The sequence below is a fragment of the Oncorhynchus kisutch genome, linkage group LG12 (assembly GCF_002021735.2).
Source record: "Oncorhynchus kisutch isolate 150728-3 linkage group LG12, Okis_V2, whole genome shotgun sequence".
Lineage (NCBI taxonomy): Eukaryota > Metazoa > Chordata > Actinopteri > Salmoniformes > Salmonidae > Oncorhynchus > Oncorhynchus kisutch.
This window is the reverse complement of record NC_034185.2, coordinates 14,462,048-14,488,103: the sequence shown is the minus strand read 5'-3', so window position 1 is coordinate 14,488,103 and position 26,056 is coordinate 14,462,048. Positions and strand designations below refer to the sequence as shown.

Genomic DNA, 26,056 nt, shown 5'->3' with positions numbered 1-26,056 from the left:
CCCCGCTATGTAAACGACACAACGAACCCCGCTATGTAAACGACACAACGAACCCCGCTATGTAAACGACACAACGAACCCCGCTATGTAAACGACACAACGAACCCCGCTATGTAAACGACACAACGAACCCCGCTATGTAAACGACACAACGAACCCCGCTATGTAAACGACACAACGAACCCCGCTATGTAAACGACACAACGAACCCCGCTATGTAAACGACACAACGAACCCCGCTATGTAAACGACACAACGAACCCCGCTATGTAAACGACACAACGAACCCCGCTATGTAAACGACACAACGAACCCCGCTATGTAAACGACACAACGAACCCCGCTATGTAAACGTCACAACGAACCCCGCTATGTAAACGACACAACGAACCCCGCTATGTAAACGACACAACGAACCCCGCTATGTAAACGACACAACGAACCCCGCTATGTAAACGACACAACGAACCCCGCTATGTAAACGACACAACGAACCCCGCTATGTAAACGACACAACGAACCCCGCTATGTAAACGACACAACGAACCCCGCTATGTAAACGACACAACGAACCCCGCTATGTAAACGACACAACGAACCCCTCTATGTAAACGACACAACGAACCCCGCTATGTAAACGACACAACGAACCCCGCTATGTAAACGACACAACGAACCCCGCTATGTAAACGACACAACGAACCCCGCTATGTAAACGTCACAACGAACCCCGCTATGTAAACGACACAACGAACCCCGCTATGTAAACGTCACAACGAACCCCGCTATGTAAACGACACAACGAACCCCGCTATGTAAACGACACAACGAACCCCGCTATGTAAACGTCACAACGAACCCCGCTATGTAAACGTCACAACGAACCCCGCTATGTAAACGACACAACGAACCCCGCTATGTAAACGACACAACGAACCCCGCTATGTAAACGACACACCGAACCCCGCTATGTAAACGACACAACGAACCCCGCTATGTAAACGACACAACGAACCCCGCTATGTAAACGACACAACGAACCCCGCTATGTAAACGTCACAACGAACCCCGCTATGTAAACGTCACAACGAACCCCGCTATGTAAACGACACAACGAACCCCGCTATGTAAACGACACAACGAACCCCGCTATGTAAACGACACAACGAACCCCGCTATGTAAACGACACAACGAACCCCGCTATGTAAACGACACAACGAACCCCGCTATGTAAACGTCACAACGAACCCCGCTATGTAAACGACACAACGAACCCCGCTATGTAAACGACACAACGAACCCCGCTATGTAAACGTCACAACGAACCCCGCTATGTAAACGTCACAACGAACCCCGCTATGTAAACGTCACAACGAACCCCGCTATGTAAACGTCACAACGAACCCCGCTATGTAAACGACACAACGAACCCCGCTATGTAAACGACACAACGAACCCCGCTATGTAAACGACACAACGAACCCCGCTATGTAAACGACACAACGAACCCCGCTATGTAAACGACACATCACTTCATTTGGTTGTCCTTGAATGTTTTTGTTTTTTTATCTATTTTTGTCTTCAAACAAGTCATGCTATAACTACTCAAGTTAGCTCTATACAATATTGACCTCTCTGGGCCAATGAACAACACTGCACCCTTTTATTTTAAAGGCACAGTCTGGGATAAGTAATGCTGCTCAATGGTAATTCTTGGAGAATATAACTTTTAAATGTGGCATGAGCTTTAGAACCCCATCACAATGCAAAGGATGTATCACTAAATGTTTTATGTTTTGAGTTTTTGTAAACATTGTATCGCCTCCAAATATGTTTAGAACTATCACGTTGATCAGTTGAGTGGTTACATTCCTCCATGCCCTTCCTTCAGCTGTATACCAAACCAAGTTGTTTTATCAACACGTAGCTCAGTGGCCTTGTTAAGTGGCTGCACTTGTGTCTTTGCATAACATTGCAAACTCTTATCATGTCCTTGATACATATATATATTTTTTTAAATCTTGAATGAAGTTGTAAAAATAAGTGTACTTGTAGTTTGATGCTTGAGTCAAAATGTAAACTACAAGTCATTATGATACACATGGCCGTCCAGCAAACCAGTCTCCCAACAGTCAAACTTGAAATGTTCCTAGTCTAATTGGTTCTGTAGAGGATAGAAAGGGCTTAAATACAAACGTACAGCTTACAGCTATATTAAATAAAGTGAAGTTGATTCATTAAGTTGACAGGTGAGCCTATCATCTCAGGGTGTCTCAGGGCAGGCGATCAGTTGGTGCACTTGGACGCAGGATGCCAGGTGGCAACTTGAGGGTGGTTCAGCTCCACTTCTTTGCCAGGCTAGAGCAGTTGGAGTACTTATTCCTGTAAGCGCAGGAAGTGGTGGAAGTGGCTGTAGAGAGAGGAGACTGCACAGGGAAATTGTATTTTTTGCTGAGAATGTTTTTGTTGATGGGGGGCCTGAACAAATCTTTTTGCCCGCACTGACGCTGCAGACAGCTATATCCGTCCAGTAATACAGGACTATTAAAGGCCCAGTTCACTACTTTTGTGAAAAATCTGTTTAAATTTTGGATTTATTACTACAAATTTTTACTTTGATTTACACCCTCAGCACCCCTACTTCCCGCGGCTATGCATAGCATACACAAAAAGTATAACAAATGGAATGAGTGACTCTAACGTGTACGCTGGGAGTTGGGAAGCAAGTCCAGGGAGTGTATTTAATTAATAAATTAACATAGAACAAAACAAGAGACACAGGTAGTGTACAGACATGAACACTGGAACAGAAACAATAACGCCTGGGGAAAGAACCAAAGGAAGTGACATCAGGCAGGTGATGGAGTCCAGGTGAGTCTGATGAGTGGCTGGTGCGCATAATGATGGTGATATGTGTGTGTAATAATGAGCAGCTTGGTGACCTCGAGTGCCGGAGAGGGAGTATATGTGACAGTACTCTAGGGCAGGTAGTCTAGGGCAGGTAGCAATGTTGATTGTAAGGACAAAAGATGACACAAGCACACAAAGCATGTTTTTCAAATATGGTTGGATAGTTGCACAGATCGAACAATAAAATTGAATTCACCATGGTCCCAGTTCACCAGATAACCATGTCTGTGTCTGAAAGTGTCTGTGATGAGGTTGAATCAACATGGAAAACAAATTGGATTTGTAAAAAGTATTCAACATAAGAACATTTTGTCTTTTCTTTTTAACCCAACTTTTAACCTAAATCTAATGGCATGGTGAAATGTTTGATTGATTTCACGTTGAATTCACCTTAGTTGATAACTCAACCAAATGTAAATCAAAACTAGACGTTGAACTGAGTTTGTGCTGAGTGGGTATGGCCTAGTGCACTACTTTGACCAAAGCCATGGGCCCTGGTCAAAAGCAATTCACTATATGGAATAGCATGCCATTTCAGACACATCAATTATTCTCCCATGAGATGGGGAGGGACATAAGTGAATAGTAACTACCTAAAGACTTTATGAATATGTTGAATATATCTTTTGCACGTTTATGATCTATGCACTTACAGCTGAGGCTGACATGTTTGAAGTTAAGCCTAAATGTACTTCCAGAAAAGACCGAATTGAAATGGAATTGATCCCAACCCTGATGAGCATACCCTGATAAAGGCTCCAGAACAGGTTTAAGTACCTACTAATGTAAATTGACGTTTAGGGCTATTTAGTAGGTCTACATGTGACCTACACAGCTGTTCTCTACTTTCCTCTATTTCAAAAAAGTATACTCCTTGCATGAAAACGAATCATCCGAATAGGGCTATGACGAGACACATATAGGCCTAGAAGACACCTAACCTATGACCTGGAATAAACCCTTTAACTCAAACTGTATCAGTGAGAGAGCTGATAGCAAGATTTCGTACCTGAGCTGAAAGGGGGAATATTTTGTCGTCCTTGTCCAGCTCCTCGACTATTGGGCCGTTTCTCTTTGCTTTCAAACATTTTTCATAGCCTAAGTACTATGATTCTCCCCTCAGCTCGATGTAGCCGCTGGCTTATAATAAAAGGATGTGGCCACAGAAGGGTCCGTGCTATCCGGAATCCTAGGGTTTGGGGTAGCGACATCCCAATGATTCCGTATAGCACTCATGTGAGTGTTGTCTCCATCGCGCGCTTGAGACGTCGAAGTACTGCACATGCGTACAGTAGCATCCGTGGTGGAGTTTCATTCATACACAAAGCCTCAAAATATCAGGTTGTTTTCTAACAAGGCCATCCATATTCGTTTTTTCCTACATTGATTGCCGCTTTTTGCGGTTTATTAGAGCACAAGGAATAGAAGCCATACAATGAAGAAACGTTATGTGGACGCAAGCAAGCTACGGAAAATGAAAAAGATAAAAATTACGGAGGAGATATCTGAAAGGTATAGTGAGGTGACGCATCGACCGGATGCCGTTGCTTTTGTTGTTGCTAGGCTTTGTGTAATGCGCATCTTCGTCATTCTCACCTGATGTCTATTTTTATCACAATAATTTCTTCTTCCCTTTAGCCTACTCTTGGACGCTGTATGATATGGAAAATGACATTGTGGTTGCTAAATAGGCCTACAAACATTATAGCGGAGTCAACTTGAAAAATAAGCCTTTCCAACTTGATGTGGGTAGTTTTTACAGTACATGATTCAGGCTATCTTCTCTCATTTGAAGGCTAACCATTCAATTATGCTACAATAATCAAAAATCGTGTAGGCTATTATTATTATTATTATATGCTCTGACCTTAATAGATATAGGCCTACTTAAACCTATTCGTACAATGTCAGCTTACTACCAGGTAGGCATTTCAGGCATTTAGTTACAGACAGCGTGTCTAGACCAATAGAGATTTCGCGATGTCCCCTTTGTGACGAGACAAAGCGCTGAGGTATGTTCAGTGTATGAATTCACGAACTGGAAGTTGCTCTGGAAAAGCGCGTCTGGTAAAAGGACTAGAATATACATTTCAATTGAGATCATCTCCTCTTTCATTTCCTTTGTGTGTGTGGGGGGTGGGGGGGGGGGGGGTGGTACCCAGTATCGCGGATGAAACGTTGTCATGGTTACCAAACAAAAAAGGGGTTGATGTAATAACAGTACGCTATGTAGGTGTCGAGCGCACGAACAAAGGAGTTGTTGAAAACAAGACAGGAGTGTAGTCTATAATGAGAGAATGTAGGCATTATCTTATCCAAGTGTCTATTTTCTCCAAGATGATAGCCTATATAAAACTAGGTTGGGTTCCCAAATGTAAAATAATGTAATGAATCGTGATTTAGTGATTATACTATTTGCCTAATGAGATGAATCCCTATGTGAGTCTATGGATCACCTAATTGAATGAAGCTTTATATGCATAAGTCCGTTTATTATATTTAATGAAGCAAGACTTCAAAATGTTTTGCACACCTTTTACATAAAAGTAACAGTATCTTTCACAGTTTGCCAATATTCCTGCCAAATGCATGATAATAACGGGCTTAGGCCTATATCGTGAGAAATAAGCTACATTTAGCTCTTCCAGTAGATTTAGATGTTTTTTTAACCTTCAATCACAGATCATCAGCATGACATTTTTACCATTATTCCATAAAATTATAACACACACATTTTACATCAGAAGAGTTTATTTACAAAAAGCTATATCCACCAATTTTCACACTTGTGTTTTTTCATCAGAAATGAATGCTTATGGGTACCAGTATGTAAAATATTACAGTCCTCTTAGATGTATATTGTAATTGGTTTTGTTGCAAAACACTAGACTGCTCTTTCCATGACATAGACTAACTAGGTGAATCCAGGTGAAAGCTATGATACCTTATTGATGTCACTTGGTAAATCCACTTCCATCAGTGTAGATGAAGGGTAGGAGACAAATGATTTGATTTTCAAGCTTTGAGAAAATTGAGACATGGATTGTGTATGTGTTCCATTCAGAGAATGACTGGGCAAGACAAAATATTTAAGTGCCTTGGAATGGGGTATGGTAGCTCACCGGTTTGAGTCAAGAACTGTAACAGTTTCCGGTGTACATCAAGAACAGTCCACCACCCAATATCTCATAATACTCTACTGATTCATTTTAAAATATATATATTTAAAAAATATGATGTCACAAATGTATCATTTGTACAGCTCGTTACAAAAAAATGGCATTATTTGTATCATTAGACGGTGTAAAACCTTGCAATGCTAACTTTTTATATCTGGGGGTTTTTCAACAAAATGTGATTGTTTCATTTCATAGAGACAAACTATCTAGTGATATGTTTCAAACAAATACATGTCTGTCATTGAACAACCCAATGCCTTGATTAAATAGTGAAAAAACACACCAGTCTCTTTCCTATGTTCTGTGGTGGTTAATTTCTTTACTATCAAATGAGAAGAGATAAACTTATCACACAAGTCAGAATTATACTTAAAAATCTTTAAACACTTATTAATAAGGGAGCAGGTCAATACAACACACACATATAATGTGAATAGATGTAATGCTCTACGATAATGATGGCTGCTCATGGCTGGTCGAAGATTCACGCTCAGATGATTCGTTGAGAGCCCCGAGACAAAAGTACAAAGGACTTTTATAGCTAAGATAAACCCCTTTCAACCTACATGACGAACAACAGATATATAGAATTGGTCACAAGGTTAAGATCTGTATGAAAGATACCTATAATACATAGCAGACAGCATCTGCTGTGTCAGCAGTTTTCATTGTGTAGAGACCAGTGTCTGGCCCCGTATAGAACTCATGCTCTGGAATGCTCTTAGGTTCTATCACCCAAAAGACATCGTAAATCTCCTGTCAGTGTTATTTCCCAGAGGCCCATCCTCAGTAGAACACACATGCAATAGTTAACAAAATACTCTATTCTGTTGGATAAAACAACCATTTGATGCAATAAAAGTATTATAACATGATCTTGACTTTTTTCCAACATAGTTCTTTAAACAAACAAAAACAAATTTACCAACATTTCTGAAAATGGATATATAGCGTTTTGGAATTAAACTCTTCATATCCTCCTCTTATGCCTGTTTTGCAGCGCTTACACCTTTCTGAAGTTTATGATCGTGTGGACTCTGGTGCTCCTGGCAGATTTTATACTGGAGTTTCGATTGGAATACCTGTGGCCCTGTTGGCTATTCTTCAGGAGCGTCTACACCACTTTCCACTGCCATGGGCTGGTGAGGACTTTATCAGTTATCTTGTGTCCCAAATGGCACCCTATTCCCTATAATATAGTGCACTACTTTGGACCAGAACCCTACTTTTGAAAGTAGTGCACTATATCACAGGAAATAGGGTTCCATTTGGGATGCTGCCCTACCTTAATGGTCTACTAGATGGAAGTCAATAACAGTAAAGTATTGAGATCAAAATATTGTTGAAAATAGTTTTAGGCCTTGCAACCTGTTATATAAATGTTATAAACCTGTTATATACCACAGCCATTGTCATCTTGTACGAAACTCAAGCAAGACAGAATTAAATGTAGCTGTCCAACACAGCACCAACATAATGTCTCTCTGTTGCAGGTGATTTGTGTGGTGTTTGTGTGTGCGGCGTTCACCCTGGACATCTTTTGTTTCATTTTTGTTCCCCTCCACTGGTTGTTCTTCGCAGCCAGCACCTATGTCTTATTCAATTACATTTGGCACACAGGTAAGTATATCAAGCCTGTTTTACAGCTCAACAATATGTATTGTATTGCCTAGCTGTGGAATGCCTTAGATAAGGATAATGTGGAATGTTATTTAATTGATGTCTAACAAGTCACATGTTTCTGTAAAGAGTTGAAACAAACCATTCTGGTAACAGATGAAACCTTCCATTATGTAAACTTTTACAATTATGAAATCTGACATAATATAAATGATGAAATTTGACGTAATTGAATGTTTCAACCCGTTACATAGAAATGGAATCACATTATGCTGTTTTGTTTGTAAAAGCACAGTTCTGGTGGTAGCTACACTAGCTATGAACATAAGCTTAGTATTTTCTCTTGGTAAGTTGTGATGTTTTTTATAATAATTGATTTATTCTTCTCAGAGAAAGGCATCTGTATGTCAACGGTGTCCCTGTGGGTGTCCCTGTGGGTGATGCTGGTGTACACGGATGCTTCGTTGAGGCTCAAAGATCTGAACAACTCCCACGCCAACCTGTCTCATCTCTTCGCCGCGCACTGGTAGGTCGATTGAAACACAAAGCACTTCTCACCAAATATTTACCCTCGAGCAGAATCTTCCAAACAAACCCAGTTTATACGCTGTAGATACTTTCTAAATGCCAAGGATTTTCACAACCGCTTGAATTGAGTGGGTTTAAGCTAACGTCTTAAAATCGCAATGAATCACAAGTGGCGAACTCTGCTCATGCACGTGTTTGTCATCATGACACACAATAATGTAGGCCATTATTTAATATTTATTTTCTCTCTCCTGCTCCCCCCCCCCCCCCCCTTCCCCCCAGCATTGGCTACCCTGTTGTCTATCTGGGGTTCGACGCCACATGTTACTTCACCAGCATCTTCAAACTGCGGACGCAGAAAGCTGTGCAGAGCGAAAACAACTTCCATATGCACCTCCTGGAACAGTCCCTACCTCTGGGCCTGCAGCTTTACCCCAAGAGCATCACAGACGACAATGGCAGTAAGTACAGCTTTACCCCAAGAGCATCACAGACATCAACGGCAGTAAGTACAGCTGCAAAGGCAGTAAGTACAGCGGAGATTGTGCCTACTGCTCACCCAATGGTAGTACTGCTTTGTTTGGTAATGCAGTTGTTTTCAGGTTAAACCCTTTAGATGGGCCCTGGTAAGGCAGTTGTTTTCAGGTTGAACCCTTTAGATGGGCCCTGGTAAGGCAGTTGTTTCCAGGTTAAACCCTTTAGATGGGCCCTGGTAAGGCAGTTGTTTTCAGGTTGAACCCTTTAGATGGGCCCTGGTAAGGCAGTTGTTTTCAGGTTAAGCCCTTTAGATGGGCCCTGGTAAGGCAGTTGTTTTCAGGTTAAACCCTTTAGATGGGCCCTGGTAAGGCAGTTGTTTTCAGGTTAAACCCTTTAGATGGGCCCTGGTAAGGCAGTTGTTTTCAGGTTAAACCGTTTAGATGAGCCCTGGTAAGGCAGTTGTTTTCAGGTTGAACCCTTTAGATGGGCCCTGGTAAGGCAGTTGTTTTCAGGTTAATCCCTTTAGATGGGCCCTGGTAAGGCAGTTGTTTTCAGGTTAATCCCTTTAGATGGGCCCTGGTAAGGCAGTTGTTTTCAGGTTAAACCCTTTAGATGGGCCCTGGTCAAAGTAGTTCAGTACATAGAGAAAGTGGAGCCATTTGGAACTCATATAATGCCAAAGGAGGACATTTTTAGTTAATGCTCCACTTTAATATCTCTATGCATGTAGGAAGATAAATGTTACATCTCACTGTGAGTCCAATACTCTTTCGCTAGATATTTTCTTTGAAATATAGCTCTTTCCCCCCTGCAGACTCAAAGTGGAGGCCTAAACCTGAGTCCAGTCAGTACCAGTGTCAGAACGGTGCTGTGGCGTCTGACGAGAGACTCACCATGGACTGCCTCCAGATCCACAGTGGAGTGGAGCAGGGAGGGACCGAGAGGGGTGTGGAGGCAACAACGCTGGGAGACTCAAATCCCCAGCCACCCCCGTCCTCCAAACCTAGGTACCCCCCCACCGACGGTGGAACAGGAGGAAGGTCGACAGGAGGAGGGTCGACTGAGTCTTCGGCCACCAGCGAAAATCTACCTCAGGAGGAGCAAGGCGGCAAAGTCCCCCGTGCCCCCAAAAGCTCATCCTCCTCCCCCAAAGCACGCAGGATGTCCCCTGGCGCCGCTAACATCCCTTCGCCTCCTCCCACTGGCAGGTCTGAAAGGAAGCAGAAGAACGGGTCCAAAACGGTCAGCCCCAATCGGCACGCCACAGACAAGGGCCCCGTCGCGCCAAATCCTCACGCTGACCAAATCACTAAGTAGGGATACTCCGCCGCCATTCACTTTCATTTCATTGGCTTTGGAGACACACAGAGAGATGTCGCTTCTTATTCTTTACCTCTCTCTCTCTCTACCTCCCTCTCTCTCTCCCCTCTATCTCTCTCTCCCCCCTATATATCTTTCCCCCTCAACCTCCCTCTCTCCACCTCCCTCTCTCTCCACCTCCCTATCTCTCCACCTCCCTATCTCTCCACCTCCCTCTCTCTCCACCTCCCTATCTCTCCACCTCCCTATCTCTCCACCTCCCTATCTCTCCACCTCCCTATCTCTCGACCTCACTATCTCTCTACCTCCCTATCTCTCCACCTCCCTATCTCTCCACCTCCCTATCTCTCCACCTCCCTCTCTCTCTACCTCCCTCTCTCTACACCTCCCTCTCTCTCCACCTCCCTCTCTCTCCACCTCCCTCTCTCTCCACCTCCCTCTATCTATTTCCCCCTCTCTCTCTACCTCCTTCTCTCCCCTACCCCTTCTCCCTCCCCCTCTCCCCCATTTTCCAGGCTGGAGCAGGAGATGAGGAGGCTGAAGGGCGAGCTGCAGGCCAGCAGACAAGGTGAGCAGGAGCTGCGCAGCCACGTCTGCAACCTGACCAACAGCGAGCACAGCCTGAGGCCCGAGGTGTCTTTGCTCAGGCAGAACAACGATCTGCTCCAGAGCAAGTGAGTGATAACATTGCATTTTATGGTCTATTTTGTTTTGCCTCACATAGTGACCCAAGTGCCCTGTCTGTCTGCCATACTCTGTTTTTGGCTCCCCCTGCTGGTTACTAGGCAGGTGGCCTAGTGGGTAGAGCATTGGGCCAGTAAACGAAAGGTCGCTGGTTTGAATACCCGAGCCGACAAGGTGAAAGATCTGTAGATGTGCCCTTGAGCAAGGCACTTGCTATGGCTGACCCTGTAAAACAACACATTCCATGCACCTCTCTAGTGGATGTGACAATAAAACATTTACTGTTTATAATTATCATATGCACTGACGCTCTGTTTAAAATGTTATGTCATGTCCCCCCTGTACCCCACCACCCTCCACATATGGCACTATTGAGTATTGTACTCAAGCCAGGTTAGCACCAGTAAGCTATGTGGTGTAGTACACTGTGCTATCTAACCTCCAAACAAGCTTCAATGCCATACAACACTCCTTCCGTGGCCTCCAACTGCTCTTAAACGCTAGTAAAACCAAATGCATGCTTTTCAACCGGTCGCTGCCTGCACCCGCATGCCCGACTAGCATCACCACCCTGGATGGTTCCGACCTAGAATATGTGGACGTCTATAAGTACCTAGGTGTCTGGCTAGACTGCAAACTCTCCTTCCAGACTCATATCAAACATCTCCAATCGAAAATCAAATCAAGAGTCTGCTTTCTATTCCGCAACAAAGCCTCCTTCACTCACGCCGCCAAGCTTACCCTAGTAAAACTGACTATCCTACCGATCCTCGACTTCGGCGATGTCATCTACAAAATGGCTTCCAACACTCTACTCAGCAAACTGGATGCAGTCTATCACAGTGCCATCCGTTTTGTCACTAAAGCACCTTATACCACCCACCACTGCGACTTGTATGCTCTAGTCGGCTGGCCCTCGCTACATATTCGTCGCCAGACCCACTGGCTCCAGGTCATCTACAAGTCCATGCTAGGTAAAGCTCCGCCTTATCTCAGCTCACTGGTCACGATGGCAACACCCATCCGTAGCACGCGCTCCAGCAGGTGTATCTCACTGATCATCCCTAAAGCCAACACCTCATTTGGCCGCCTTTCGTTCCAGTACTCTGCTGCCTGTGACTGGAACGAATTGCAAAAATCGCTGAAGTTGGAGACTTTTATCTCCCTCACCAACTTCAAACATCAGCTATCTGAGCAGCTAACCGATCGCTGCAGCTGTACATAGTCTATTGGTAAATAGCCCACCCTTTTTCACCTACCTCATCCCCATACTGTTTTTATTTATTTACTTTTCTGCTCTTTTGCACACCAATATCTCTACCTGTACATGACCATCTGATCATTCATCACTCCAGTGTTAATCTGCAAAATTGTAATTATTTGCCTACCTCATGCCTTTTGCACACATTGTATATAGACTCCCCCTTTGTTTTCTACTGTGTTATTGACTTGTTAATTGTTTACTCCATGTGTAACTCTTTGTTGTCTGCTCACACTACTATGCTTTATCTTGGCCAGGTCGCAGTTGCAAATGAGAACTTGTTCTCAACTAGCCTACCTGGTTAAATAAAGGTGAAATAAAAATAAAATAAAGTACCTTGATGCAATAATGTGATTATACTAAAATGAAATAACTATGTTAAAGATGCAGTCCGGGATCTTAAGCACTTACAAATTCATAACATATTTTACACATTGGAATTCAAAACATTTCATACAAATTGCCCAAAAAAACAGGACGGAACATGAAATGAATTACGTAGTACCCAATTGTGCAACATTTTCAGGGACCCGTTTTGGCTCGTGAGCACTTCTTTCAAACTACTGGCTGAAATGATACTTTAGCTTTGGAGAATCACATGAAGTGCTACTGAAATCCTTTTCACGTTTTGAACCTTCTAACCAATTTAGTGGGAATGGAATGTATTGATTCACATACACCAATGCTGCATGCAAAATGCACCTTATTGGGCCCATAGGGCTCTGGTCAAATGTAGTGCACTATGTAGGGAATAGGGTACCATGTAGGATACAGACCAAATAGTCTAGAACAGGGATGGGCAACTTTGATGGGGGTGAGGGCCACCACTAGGCCGCAGTGGCTCATGAGTCTGGGTACCCACAGGCCGCAGGCCTACAAAAGGGGGAATGCGACAGTTGCCCATCCCTGGTCTAGAACATTGTGGTTTGACTCTGTGTTTCAGGATCTTGTCTCTGACCAAGACCAAGCAGAAAGACAAGCAGATCAGCGCCGTGCTAGAGAAGAAGACCAGAGCAGAGACAGAGGCCAGGCTCTCCATAGAGAAACAGCTGGCCGAACTCCAGGCTCACAAACTAGAGGAGGCGGCCATCTTAGCTCGTAGTAGTCTACCAAACAGGTATGGCACTCACTCTCTCACCTTCCGCCATTATTTTGTATTAAAATGCATATAAATGTATGACTTGCATGTAACACAACAACCTTTACCCTCAGATGCTATTGAGGCTGCGTCCCAAATGGCACCCTATTCCCTATGTAGTTCACTATTTTTGACCAGGGCCCATAGTACTATGGTCAAAAGTAGTGCACACTATATACAGTGCCTTCAGAAAGTATTTATACCCCTTGACTTATTCCACATTTTGTTGTGTTACAACCTGAATTCAAAATGGATTCAATATTTTTTTCTCTCTCATCACAAAGTGAAAACATGTTTTTTGACATTTTTGCAAATTTATTGAAAGAGAAATAGAGAAATCTAATTTACATACTGTATTCACACCCCTGAGTCAATGCTTTGTAGAAGCACCTTTGACAGCGATTACAGCTGTGAGTCTTTCTGGGTAAGTCTGTAAGAGCTTTCCACACCTGGATTGTGCAACATTTGCCCATTATTATTATACACATTCTTCAAGCTCTGTCAAATTGTTTTTTGATTATTGCTAGAGAACCATTTTCAGGTCTTGCCATATATTTAAGTAGATTTAAGTCAAAACTGTCACTCGGCCACTCAGGAACATTCACTGTCCTCTTGGGAAGCAACTCCAGTGTAGATTTGGCCTTGTGTTTTAGGTTATTGTCCTGCTGAAAGGTGAATTCATCTCACAGTGTCTGGTGGAAAGCAGATTGAAACAGGTTTTCCTCTAGGATTTTGCCATGATCATTGCTCTATTCCATTTATTTTTTATCCTGAAAACTCCCCAGCCCTTAACAATTACAAGCACACCCATAACATGATGCAGCCACCACTATACTTGAAAATAGGGAGAGTGGTACTCAGTAATGTGTTATTTTGGATTTTCCCGAACATAACACTTTGTATTCAGGATAAAAAGCTAATTGCTTTGCCACATTTCTTTGCTGTATTACTTTAGTGCCTTGTTGCAAACATGATGCATGTTTTGGAATATTTTTATTCTGTTCAGGCTTCCTTCTTTTCACTCTCTCATTTAGCTTAGTATTGTGGAGTAATTACAATGTTGTTGATCCATCCTCAGTTTTCTTCTATCACAGCCAAACTCTGTAACAATTTTAAAGTCACCACTGGTTTCATGGTGAAATCCCTGAGCGGTTTCCTTCCTCTCCGGTAACTGAGTTAGGAAGGACGCCTGTATCTTTGTAGTGACTGGGTATATACCCCATCCACACTTCACCATGCTCAAAAGGATATTCATTGTCTGTTTTAAAATGTTTACCCCTCTACCAATAGGCGTCGTTCTTTGCAAGCATTGGATAACCTACCTGGTCTTTGTGGTTGAATCTGTGTTTGAAATTCACTGCTCGACTGAGGGACCTTACAGATAATTGTACGTGTGGGGTACAGAGATGAGGTAGTTATTTAAAAAATAATGTTCAACTCTATTATTGTACAAAGAGTGAGTCCATGCAACTTATTATGTGACTTGTTAAGCCCATTTTTACTCCTGAAATGATTTAGACTTGACATAACAAAGGGGTTGAATACTTATTGAGCCAAGACATTTCAGCTTTTCATTTTGTATTAATTTGTAAAACTTTTATCTCAACTGTATACATTTTAAATTCAGGCTGTAACACAACACATTTTGGAAAAAGCGTGAATAATCTGAAGGCAGTCAATGTTCCAGATCAGGGGTTCTCAAACTTCTCAAACTTTTTGGGGTCGGTGAAAATTAATCAGGGACCCTCATAATCAAAACACAAAAAATAGCATACAAAGAGTTTTACTATGACTTCGGTAGTGCATGGCCGGACTAACCAAGTTTCAGGCCCTAGGAAGGAACATTTTAAAGGCCTGCCTCTTGGCATCGGAGAGAAAATGTTGGAGTTTTCAAGTTGAAATTACAGTGCATTTATGTATTGAGAAGTATTCAATACAAGATCTTGAAAGAATATAATTGGATACCAATAACCCTGTGACCCTCCCAGGCCCATGTTGCCCAGGGTTAAGAACATACATTGTAGATTAATAATATTGCATTGTATTGTATAGCACCCTCTAAAGTTATTTGGACCGCTTGGCCAAAATTAATTTCATCTGTTGTTGTTAGTAATATTCATGAAAAAAAAAAACGATTGAGATCTGACAGCGGACCCCCTGCAGTACCTCCAGGGATCCCTGAGAACCCCTGTCCTGCTCCAGATCCTAATTTCACCAACACTTGCTTTTCTTTCTTTTATTTGCTGTACTATTAACTTTCTTTTCATTGCAGCCGGTAACAACTATCATAGTAAAAAAAGCATAATAATTAGTGAAGTACAATATTTGTTTTACGCAAACAAAAGTACAGCAAAGTACCCCCCCCCAAAATCCCAAGATCGCTTGCTGTTGATGTTGTCATGTTTCTTTGTCTTTGGACTACCCCACCTCCCCAACCACCTCCCCAACCACCTCCCCAACCACCTCCCCAACCACCTCCACAACCACCTCCACAACCACCTCCCCAACCACCTCCCAAATCCCACAAATAAGCAGCACCTCTCTGACCACCTGAAACAAAGCATGTACTATTCTCTCTATCTTCCACCACACTAGGCAGGAACACTCTGTGACCCTAATGTTAAGGAAAAAAGAAAAAGATCTAGAGACAGAGTACAAACAACTACAGCTGGAGAGTCAAGGGAAAGAGGGCCGTCTAATAGCTCTAGTGAATGAAGTGGAGGTAAAAACCAAAAAAAGTACTACTCTTTCACACGAGTGGGTTCCGTACGAATGTACGTGTGGAGTTTGTGAGTTTTCACGTCTTGCTCGTTGTTGAAGTGATACTCCGTTGTCTTGTGTTTTTGGATATGCCGTTTTGTAGACTTGTGGCTTGTTGCGTGTGACTATCTGTGTCATTATTTGTGTTTGTGGGTTTGAGTAGCAGGAAATGGTGTTTCGGCCAGTGCTTTGAGGACTTTCAGATCTTCAGTTTTGTTTGTGTTGGCCTGAACTCAACGTACTGTAATGTGGGCACTTTGTATTTGCATTCATCGATACTGTATGCTAACTGTATTCGTTTCACATATATTTAATATCTTGTTGTTTGTGATTATTGTTTTCTTGTGGTGACATATACATCATGAAGCATGCAGACATTGCAGAGGCAGAAGCCAAGTCTTTCATAAAACATTGTACATCTTAAAGTGAATTCATCATAGGTTACTAGTTAGTTATTTAGTAATACAACCCAATACAACTGTTACTACCTCCACTTAACTTGTGAATATCTAAAAACCTCTTTTACAAAAAACAAAGAAAGAATCATGTCCTTAGAGCGTTTAAAAAAATATTCAGCTCACATTGTTTTTTGAATGGCTGGCCATCCACCAATCCACCATCACTGTTGGAAATAGATATTGTGGTCATGTGGTGCATTGGTTCCCGAACTGGGGAAATTGGCTTTCTAATGAGGGCGTTGCAATTCTTCAGCACTCAAATAAAATGCATTCTACAAGTTTGGGGAACCAAAGCACATCCTGTTAAAAGCACCTCAGAATGACTGCTAAACCACCAGGGTCATGTTCAGTAGGACACACGGTTTAAAACGGAAAACGAAACCAATCGTTTCTTTTTGGACAACTCCAGGCACAACCACCACCTTACACTCAATTCCAAACCTTGTTCTCCTGTATCGTACCTACTGAACACGGCCCTGTTAGTCCACGCTCCTTTGTTAGCCTGGCATCCAAACTGAATTCGCTTCGCTTTACAACAACAGTGAAATGTAGCTTAATCCATTTGGGTGCCAACCAGTCTGCTTCTATGTAGCCCTGGGGCTATTGCGAGTGTCTCTCTCCCTGATCCCATCCCAGGCCCTGGGGAAGTATCGTTATGTGGAACAGGAGGAGCAGGATGTGCTGCTCTCTGCCCTGTCAGCCCTGCAGGACAAGGCTCAGCACCTGGAGTACAACCTGAGCGCCGAGACGCGTATCAAACTGGACCTGTTCTCAGCCCTGGGAGACACCCGCAGGCAGCTGGAGATAACACAAGGTCCCCCTCCCCATTTATGTTAAATCGCTATATAATAATTTTATAGCTTTATAGAATTATGTTATAGCTTTGTAGAATTATGTCATAGTTTTATAGAATTATGTCATAGCTTTATAGAATTATGTCATAGCTTTATAGAATTATGTTGTAGCTCTATAGAATTATGTCATAGCTTTATAGAATTATGTTATAGCTTTATAGAATTATGTTATAGCTTTGTAAAATTATGTTATAGCTTTATAGAATTATGTTATAGGTCTATACAATTATGTTATAGCTTTATAGAATTATGTTATAGCTTTGTAAAATTATGTTATAGCTTTATAGAATTATGTTATAGGTCTATAGAATAATGTTATAGCTTTATAGAATAATGTTTTAGCTTCATAGAATTATGTCATAGCTTTATAGAATTATAGAATTATGTTATAGCTTTGTAGAATTATGTCATAGCTTTATAGAATTATAGAATTATGTTATAGCTTTGTAGAATTATGTTATAGCTCTGTAGAATTATGTTATAGGTCTATAGAATTATGTTATAGCTTTATAGAATGATGTTATAGCTTTATAGAATGATGTTATAGCTTTATAGAATGATGTTATAGCTTTATAGAATTATGTTATAGCTTTGTAGAATTATGTTATAGCTCTATAGAATTATGTTATAGCTCTGTAGAATTATGTTATAGGTCTATACAATTATGTTATAGCTTTATAGAATGATGTTATAGCTTTATAGAATTATGTTATAGCTCTGTAGAATTATGTTATAGTTCTATATAATTATGTTATAGGTCTATAGAATTATGTTATAGGTCTATAGAATTATGTCATAGCTTTATAGAATTATGTCATAGCTTCATAAAATTATGTTATAGCCTTATAGAATTATGTGATAGCTTTATATAATTATGTTATAGCTTTATAGAATTATGTTATAGCTTCATATAATTATGTTATAGCTTTGTAGAATTATGTCATAACTTTATAGAATTATGTTATAGGTCTATAGAATTATGTTATAGCTTTATAGAATTATGTCATAGCTTTATAGAATTATGTCATAGTTTTGTAGAATTATGTTATAGCTTGGTAGAATTGTCATAGCTACATAGAATTATGTCATAGCTTTATATAATTCGGTTATAGGTCTATAGAATTATGTTATAGCTTTATAGAATTATGTCATAGCTTTATAGAATTATGTCATAGTTTTGTAGAATTATGTTATAGCTTCATATAATTATGTTATAGCTTCATAGAATTATGTTATAGGTCTATAGAATTATGTTATAGCTTTATAGAATTATGTTATAGCTTTATAGAATTATGTTATAGCTCTGTAGAATTATGTTATAGTTCTATATAATTATGTTATAGGTCTATAGAATTATGTTATAGGTCTATAGAATTATGTCATAGCTTTATAGAATTATGTCATAGCTTCATAAAATTATGTTATAGCCTTATAGAATTATGTGATTGCTTTATATAATTATGTTATAGCTTTATAGAATTATGTTATAGCTTCATATAATTATGTTATAGCTTTGTAGAATTATGTCATAGCTTTATAGAATTATGTTAAAGGTCTATAGAATTATGTTATAGCTTTATAGAATTATGTCATAGCTTTATAGAATTATGTCATAGTTTTGTAGAATTATGTTATAGCTTGGTAGAATTGTCATAGCTACATAGAATTATGTCATAGCTTTATATAATTCGGTTATAGGTCTATAGAATTATGTCATAGCTTTATAGAATTCGGTCATAGCTTTATAGAATTATGTCATAGCTTTATATAATTCGGTCATAGCTTTATAGAATTATGTCATAGCTTTATAGAATTATGTCATAGTTTTGTAGAATTATGTTATAGCTTCATATAATTATGTTATAGCTTCATAGAATTATGTTATAGGTCTATAGAATTATGTTATAGCTTTATAGAATTATGTCATAGCTTTATAGAATTATGTCATAGTTTTGTAGAATTATGTTATAGCTTCATATAATTATGTTATAGCTCTATAGAATTATGTTATAGCTTTATAGAATTATGTTATTGCTCTGTAGAATTATGTTATAGCTTTATAGAATTATGTTATAGCTCCATAGAATTATGTCATAGCTTTGTAGAATTATGTTATAGCTTTATAGAATTATGTTATTGCTCTGTAGAATTATGTTATAGGTCTATAGAATTATGTTATAGCTTTGTAGAATTATGTTATAGCTTTATAGAATTATGTCATAGCTTTGTAGAATTATGTTATAGCTCCATAGAATTATGTTATAGCTTTATAGAATTATGTTATTGCTCTGTAGAATTATGTTATAGGTCTATAGAATTATGTTATAGCTTTTTAGAATTATGTTATAGCTTTATAGAATTATGTCATAGCTTTGTAGAATTATGTTATAGCTCCATAGAATTATGTTATAGCTTTATAGAATTATGTTATTGCTCTGTAGAATTATGTTATAGCTTTATAGAATTATGTTATAGCTCTGTAGAATTATGTTATAGCTTTATAGAATTATGTTATAGCTCTATAGAATTATGTTGTAGCTCCATAGAATTATGTCATAGCTTTGTAGAATTATGTCATAGCTTTATAGAATTATGTTATTGCTCTGTAGAATTATGTTATAGCTTTATAGAATTATGTTATAGCTCCATAGAATTATGTTATAGCTTTGTAGAATTATGTCATAGCTTTATAGAATTATGTTATTGGTCTACACAATTATGTTATAGCTTTATAGAATTATGTTATTGCTCTGTAGAATTATGTTATAGTTCTATATAATAATGTTATTGGTCAATAGAATTATGTCATAGCTTTATAGAATTATTTTATAGGTTTGTAGAATTGTCATAGCTTCATAAAATTATGTTATAGCCTTATAGAATTATGTTATAGCTCCATAGAATTATGTTATAGCCTTATAGAATTATGTTATAGCTCCATAGAATTATGTTATAGCTTTATAGAATTATGTCATAGCTTTATAGAATTATGTCATAGCTTTATAGAATTATGTTATAGCTTTATAGAATTATGTCATAGCTTTATAGAATTATGTCATAGTTTTGTAGAATTATGTTATAGCTTGGTAGAATTGTCATAGCTACATAGAATTATGTCATAGCTTTGTAGAATTATGTCATAGCTTTATAGATTTATGTTATAGCTTTGAAGAATTGTCATAGCTTCATAGAATTATGTCATAGGTCTATAGAATTATGTTATAGCTTTGTAGAATTATGTTATAGGTCTATAGAATTATGGTATAGCTTTATATAATTATGTTATAGCTCTATATAATTATGTTATAGCTTTATATAATTATGTTATAGCTTTGTAGAATTATGTCATAGCTTTATAGAATTGTTATAGCTTCATAGAATTATGTTATAGCTTTGTGGAATTATGTTATAGCTTTATAGAATTGTGTTATAGCTCTGTAGAATTATGTCATAGTTCTATATAGCATTGATTTAGCCGATTGCCAATTTGAGATATGCACGTGTCGCTTGATCTTGAACTTAAATCTTGCATTGATATCAATGGAAGATTTGCTTGAATACTTCAGTTATACTGTATGCCTGATTATTATGTGAGGATTTGACACTGTAAGGAGAGTTCAGATACAGTAATTCAGTGACTTCATAAATTATATTTTTCATCTATAACTCCATCGCTTATCGTGACTCTACTGTGACTCCTCTGTCCCACAGGAAAAGTACTCAAGCAGGATAAGGAGATTGGCGAGATGAAACGCAAGATCGCCGAGGTCATGGCTGTCAGTCCTGGCATGTCCTTCATGACGCCGCGGCCCGCCGTACCGCAGTACCTCACCAAGTTCCTCAACTCAGAGCGCTATGTGCTCAACCCACGGGCGCTGATGTACCAGTGTCTTAAGAAATAAGAATCCACCACGACCTGTTGAAAACATGCGGTAGACCATCTTAAGCCTTCTCTTGAGCAGGGCTCCGCCTGTGCAGTCACTTGTAACACGTCTATCTCCTAGAAACGGGAGAGCACCCAAGAGACTTCCTGGTTGTGGCGATGATGTCACAGTGCTCAACAACATTATCAGTCTCAAGGATTTGTATACGGTAGTTCTCACAAAACATAAACTGTCTGAGATGATTACCTTCTCAGTAACCCTCCATAAATCATTGGCGAGGTGGGAAACAAAAAAGCCTTTGGATGCTTCACAGGTGCTTAATTCACAAAGCAAATATTCCTCAGTCTTTCCTCTGAAGAAGTATTTGAGTTCAGAGGATTTGTGAGATTTCTGACGCCTACGGCGATGTGTTAATGTAACATTGAGCTCCCTTGGCTACAGTAAATATGACATTTTATAGATGCTCGTCCGTTAGGACACTGTTGGCTTTTCAATTCAGAATCCTGACACAATGTACCGTGTAATGTGATTTGGGTTGAGCAAGATTAGGTTGGAAGAGAATTGGGCTGTCTGAGCTCACTCTTAGCAACTCTGTCCTTATGTCGTTTTCGGTTTCTCTCTTATTCATTTGCCTTATATTGATGGGCAACGTTTATTCAATGCATGTATTGTCAGTGGACAAACCCCTGGCCTTGATTATCAACCTTTTGGGTCCTTTAGACAGTGTCACTTCAAGTTAAAGGATGATCAGGTCGTACCAGACCTGGGTTCAAATACTATTTGAAATCAATACTTCCTTGAGCTTGTCTGGAACAATGGAACCAATAGCTTAGTTGCAAGAGTTCAAACCCAGACCATATGGGTTTGAACTCTTCGAGACAGACTAAAGCAAACACTACAGTATTTCAAAGATTTCAAATAGTATTTGAACCCAGATGTGGTTGACACCACTGTACCATTTACCAGTCATGTTAAGTAATCTGAAAATTGATATTGTCTATAAAAGTTGGGCAGCGTTGTGAATAACATGGATATAACATGGAATTTTGTGGACCAAAAATTGTGTAGCGATGTGCAAAATTACCCGTAAATTGAATGTGCCTATACACATTACTTTCTAAATATGAGGTAAAACACTATTTAATGTGAGACAGTAATGTGTTTGAATTGAAGTGATATGTAATGTTTTTGTAGTCTTTTTTACACACACACACGCACGCACACACACACACACACACACACAAAATGTAAAGAATTTGAAAACACACCCCGAATTGTTTTTCAAATTGATAAATACTAATGAAATTGATCTTACCATTTTTTGGTCTCTTTTTGTTAGAATTCATGTTTCCAGTTTTCTATCGAAACAATACTTTTTAGGCTTGATGTACTTTTCACATGGAAGTTTGCTGCTTTAATTTAGTAAATCAATGTTTCTGTCAGCATGACACTGGTGTGTGTAATACAGTACTAGTTGTTTGGGCACAATGTCATTGGTGACTAAAGATTGTGCAGTACATACATATTATAGTTCAAGGGCTCCAGCTATTCTTACTATTCTGATGAAACAGTTGATAATAAAAATGTACACATTAACCAGTTACCACAGAACCTGATTTTTCTTCAGTTTGAAATTCACTGCTTGACTGATGGACCTTACAGATAATTGTATGTGTGGTGTACAGAGATGAGGTAGTCATTCAAAAATCATGTTCAACACTATTATTGTACACAGAGTGAGTCCATGCAACTTATTATGTGACTTGTTAAGCCCATTTTTACTCCGGAAATTATTTAGACTTGACATAACAAAGGGGTTGAATACTTATTGAGCCAAGACATTTCAGCTTTTCATTTTGTATTAATTTGTCAAACTTTTATCTCAACTTAATACATTTTAAATTCAGGCTGTAACACAACACATTTTGGAAAAAGTGTGAATAATCTGAAGGCAGTCAATGTTCCAGATCAGGGGTTCTCAAACTTCTCAAACTTTTTGGGGTCGGAGAAAATTCATCAGGGACCCTCATAATCAAAACACAAAAAATAGCATACAAAGAGTTTTACTATGACTTCGGTAGTGCATGGCCGGACTAACCAAGTTTCAGGCCCTGGGAAGGAACATTTTAAAGGCCTGCCTCTTGGCATCGGAGCGAAAATGTTGTAGTTTTCAAGCTGAAATTACAGTGCATTTATGTATTGAGAAGTATTCAATACAAGACCTATTGAGTTGAAAAAATATAATTGGTGGACTACTGTGGATACCAATAACCCTGTGACCCTCCCAGGCCCATGTTGCCCAGGGTTAAGAACATACATTGTAGATTAATAATATTGCATTGTATTGTATAGCACCCTCTAAAGTTATTTGGATCGCTTGGCCAAAATTAATTTCATCTGTTGTTGTTCATATTCATATTTTTTTAATGAGATCTGACAGCGGACCCCCTGCAGTACCTCCGGGGATCCCTGAGAACCCCTGTCCTTAGAGCGTTTTAAAAAAATATTCAGCTCACATTGTTTTTGAATGGCTGGCCATCCACCAATCCACCATCACGGTTGGAAATAGATATTGTGGTCATGTGGTGCATTGGTTCCCGAACTATGGAAATTGGCTTTCTAATGAGGGCGTTGCAATTCTTCAGCACACAAAAACGAGTATTAAAAAAAATGCATTCTACAAGTTTGGGGAACCAAAACACATCCTGTTAAAAGCACCTCAGAATGACTGCTAAACCACCAGGGTCATGTTCAGTAGGACACACGGTTTAAAACGGAAAACGAAACCAATCGTTTCTTTTTGGACAACGCCAGGCACAACCACCACCTTACACTCAATTCCAAACCTTGTTCTCCTGTATCGTACCTACTGAACACGGCCCTGTTAGTCCACGCTCCTTTGTTAGCCTGGCATCCAAACTGAATTCGCTACGTTTCACCATCAATTCGCTTTACAACAACAGTGAAATGTAGCTTAATTCATTTGGGTGCCAACCAGTCTGCTTCTATGTAGCCCTGGGGCTATTGCGAGTGTCTCTCTCCCTGATCCCATCCCAGGCCCTGGGGAAGTATCGTTATGTGGAACAGGAGGAGCAGGATGTGCTGCTCTCTGCCCTGTCAGCCCTGCAGGACAAGGCTCAGCACCTGGAGTACAACCTGAGCGCAGAGACGCGTATCAAACTGGACCTGTTCTCAGCCCTGGGAGACACCCGCAGGCAGCTGGAGATAACACAAGGTCCCCCTCCCCATTTATGTTAAATCGCTATATAATCATTTTATAGCGTTATAGAATTATGTTATAGCTCTAGAATTATGTTATAGCTCTATAGAATTATGTCATAGCTTTATAGAATTATGTCATAGCTTTATATCATTATTTTATAGCTCTATAGAATTACAGTACCAGTCAAAAGTTTGGATATACCTACTCTTTCCAAGTTCTTTATTTTTACTATTTTCTACATTGTGGAATAATAGTGAAGACATCAAAACGATGAAATAACACATATGGAATCATGTAGTAACCAAAAAAGTGTTAAACAAATCTAAATATATTTTATGTTTGCGATTCTTCAAAGTAGCCACCCTTTGCCTTGATGACAGCTTTTCACACTCTTGGCATCCTCTCAACCAGCTTCATGAATGCGTTTAAATTAACAGGTGTGCCTTGTTAAAAATGTATTTGTGGAATTTGTGGACCGCGTTTGAGACAATCAGTTGTGTTGTGAAGAGTTAGGGGTGGTATACAGAAGATAGACCTATTTGGTAACAGACCAAGTCCATATTATGGCAAGAACAGCTCAAAGAAAAATAGAGAAACGACAGTCCATCATTACTTTAAGACATGAAGGTTAGTCAATAGGCAAAATTTCAAGAACTTTAAAAGTTTCTTCAAGTGTTGTCGGCAAAAACCATCAAGTTTTGTGATGAAACAGGCTCTCATGTGGACAGCCACAGGAAAGAAATACCCAGAGTTACCTCTGCTGCAGAGGATAAGTTCATTAGAATTACCAGCCTTGGAAATTGCAGCCCAAATAAATGCAGTATATTCAAGTAACAGACACATCTCAACATCAACTGTTCAGAGTAGACTGCGTGAATCAGGCCTTCATGGTCGAATTGCTGCAAAAAAAACACTACTGAAGCACACCAATAATAAGAAGAGATTTGCTTGGGCCAAGAAACAGGAGCAATGGACGTTAGACCAGTGGAAATCTGTCCTTTGATCTGATGAGTCCAAATTTGAGATTTCTGGTTCCAACCTCTGTGTCTTTGTGTGACACAGAGTAGGTGAACGGATGATCTCCGCATGTGTGGTTCTCACCGTGAAGCATGGAGGAGGAGATGTGATGGTGTTTTGCTGGTGACACTGTAAGTGATTTATTTATAATTCAAGGCACACTTAATCAGCATGGCTACCACAGCATTCTGCAGCAATACACCATCACATCTGGTTTGCACTGAGTGGGACTATAATTTGTTTTTCAACAGGACAATGACCCAACACACCTCCAGGCTGTGTAAGGGCTATTTGACCAAGAAGGAGAGTGATGGAGTGCTGCATCAGATGACCTGGCCTCCACAATCACACGACCTCAACCCAATTGAGATGGTTTGGGATATGTTGGACCGCAGAGTGAAGGAAAAGCAGCCAACAAGTGCTCAGCATATGTGGGAACTCCTTCAAGACTGTTGGAAAATAATTCCAGGTGAAGCTGGTAGAGAGAATTCCAAGAGTGTGCAAAGCTGTCATCAAGGCAAAGGATGGCTACTTTGAAGAATCTCAAATATTAAATATACATTGATTTGTTCAACACTTTTGGTTACTACATGATTCCATATGTGTTATTTCATAGTTTTGATGTCTTCACTATTATACTACAATGTAGACAATAGGAGAAATAAAGAGAAACCCTTGAATGAGTTGGTGGGTCCAAACTTTTGACTGGCACTGTGTCATAGCTTTATAGAGTTATGTCATA

The 26,056-nt window shown here is 39.7% G+C and overlaps 1 protein-coding gene across 1 annotated transcript; it reads left to right on the top strand.

Annotated features, from left to right (window-relative positions):
* Positions 1 to 4,186: 4,186 nt before the first annotated feature.
* si:dkey-12h9.6 (macoilin) lies at positions 4,187 to 22,675 on the top strand. Its single transcript, XM_031836951.1, has 11 exons — positions 4,187 to 4,423; positions 7,091 to 7,232; positions 7,584 to 7,710; positions 8,101 to 8,236; positions 8,521 to 8,699; positions 9,530 to 10,028; positions 10,551 to 10,709; positions 12,924 to 13,097; positions 15,714 to 15,840; positions 16,973 to 17,150; positions 20,902 to 22,675. Exons 1-11 carry the CDS (start codon positions 4,347 to 4,349, stop codon positions 21,090 to 21,092), a joined length of 1,989 nt encoding a protein of 662 aa, XP_031692811.1. The 5' UTR covers positions 4,187 to 4,346; the 3' UTR covers positions 21,093 to 22,675.
* Positions 22,676 to 26,056: the final 3,381 nt, after the last annotated feature.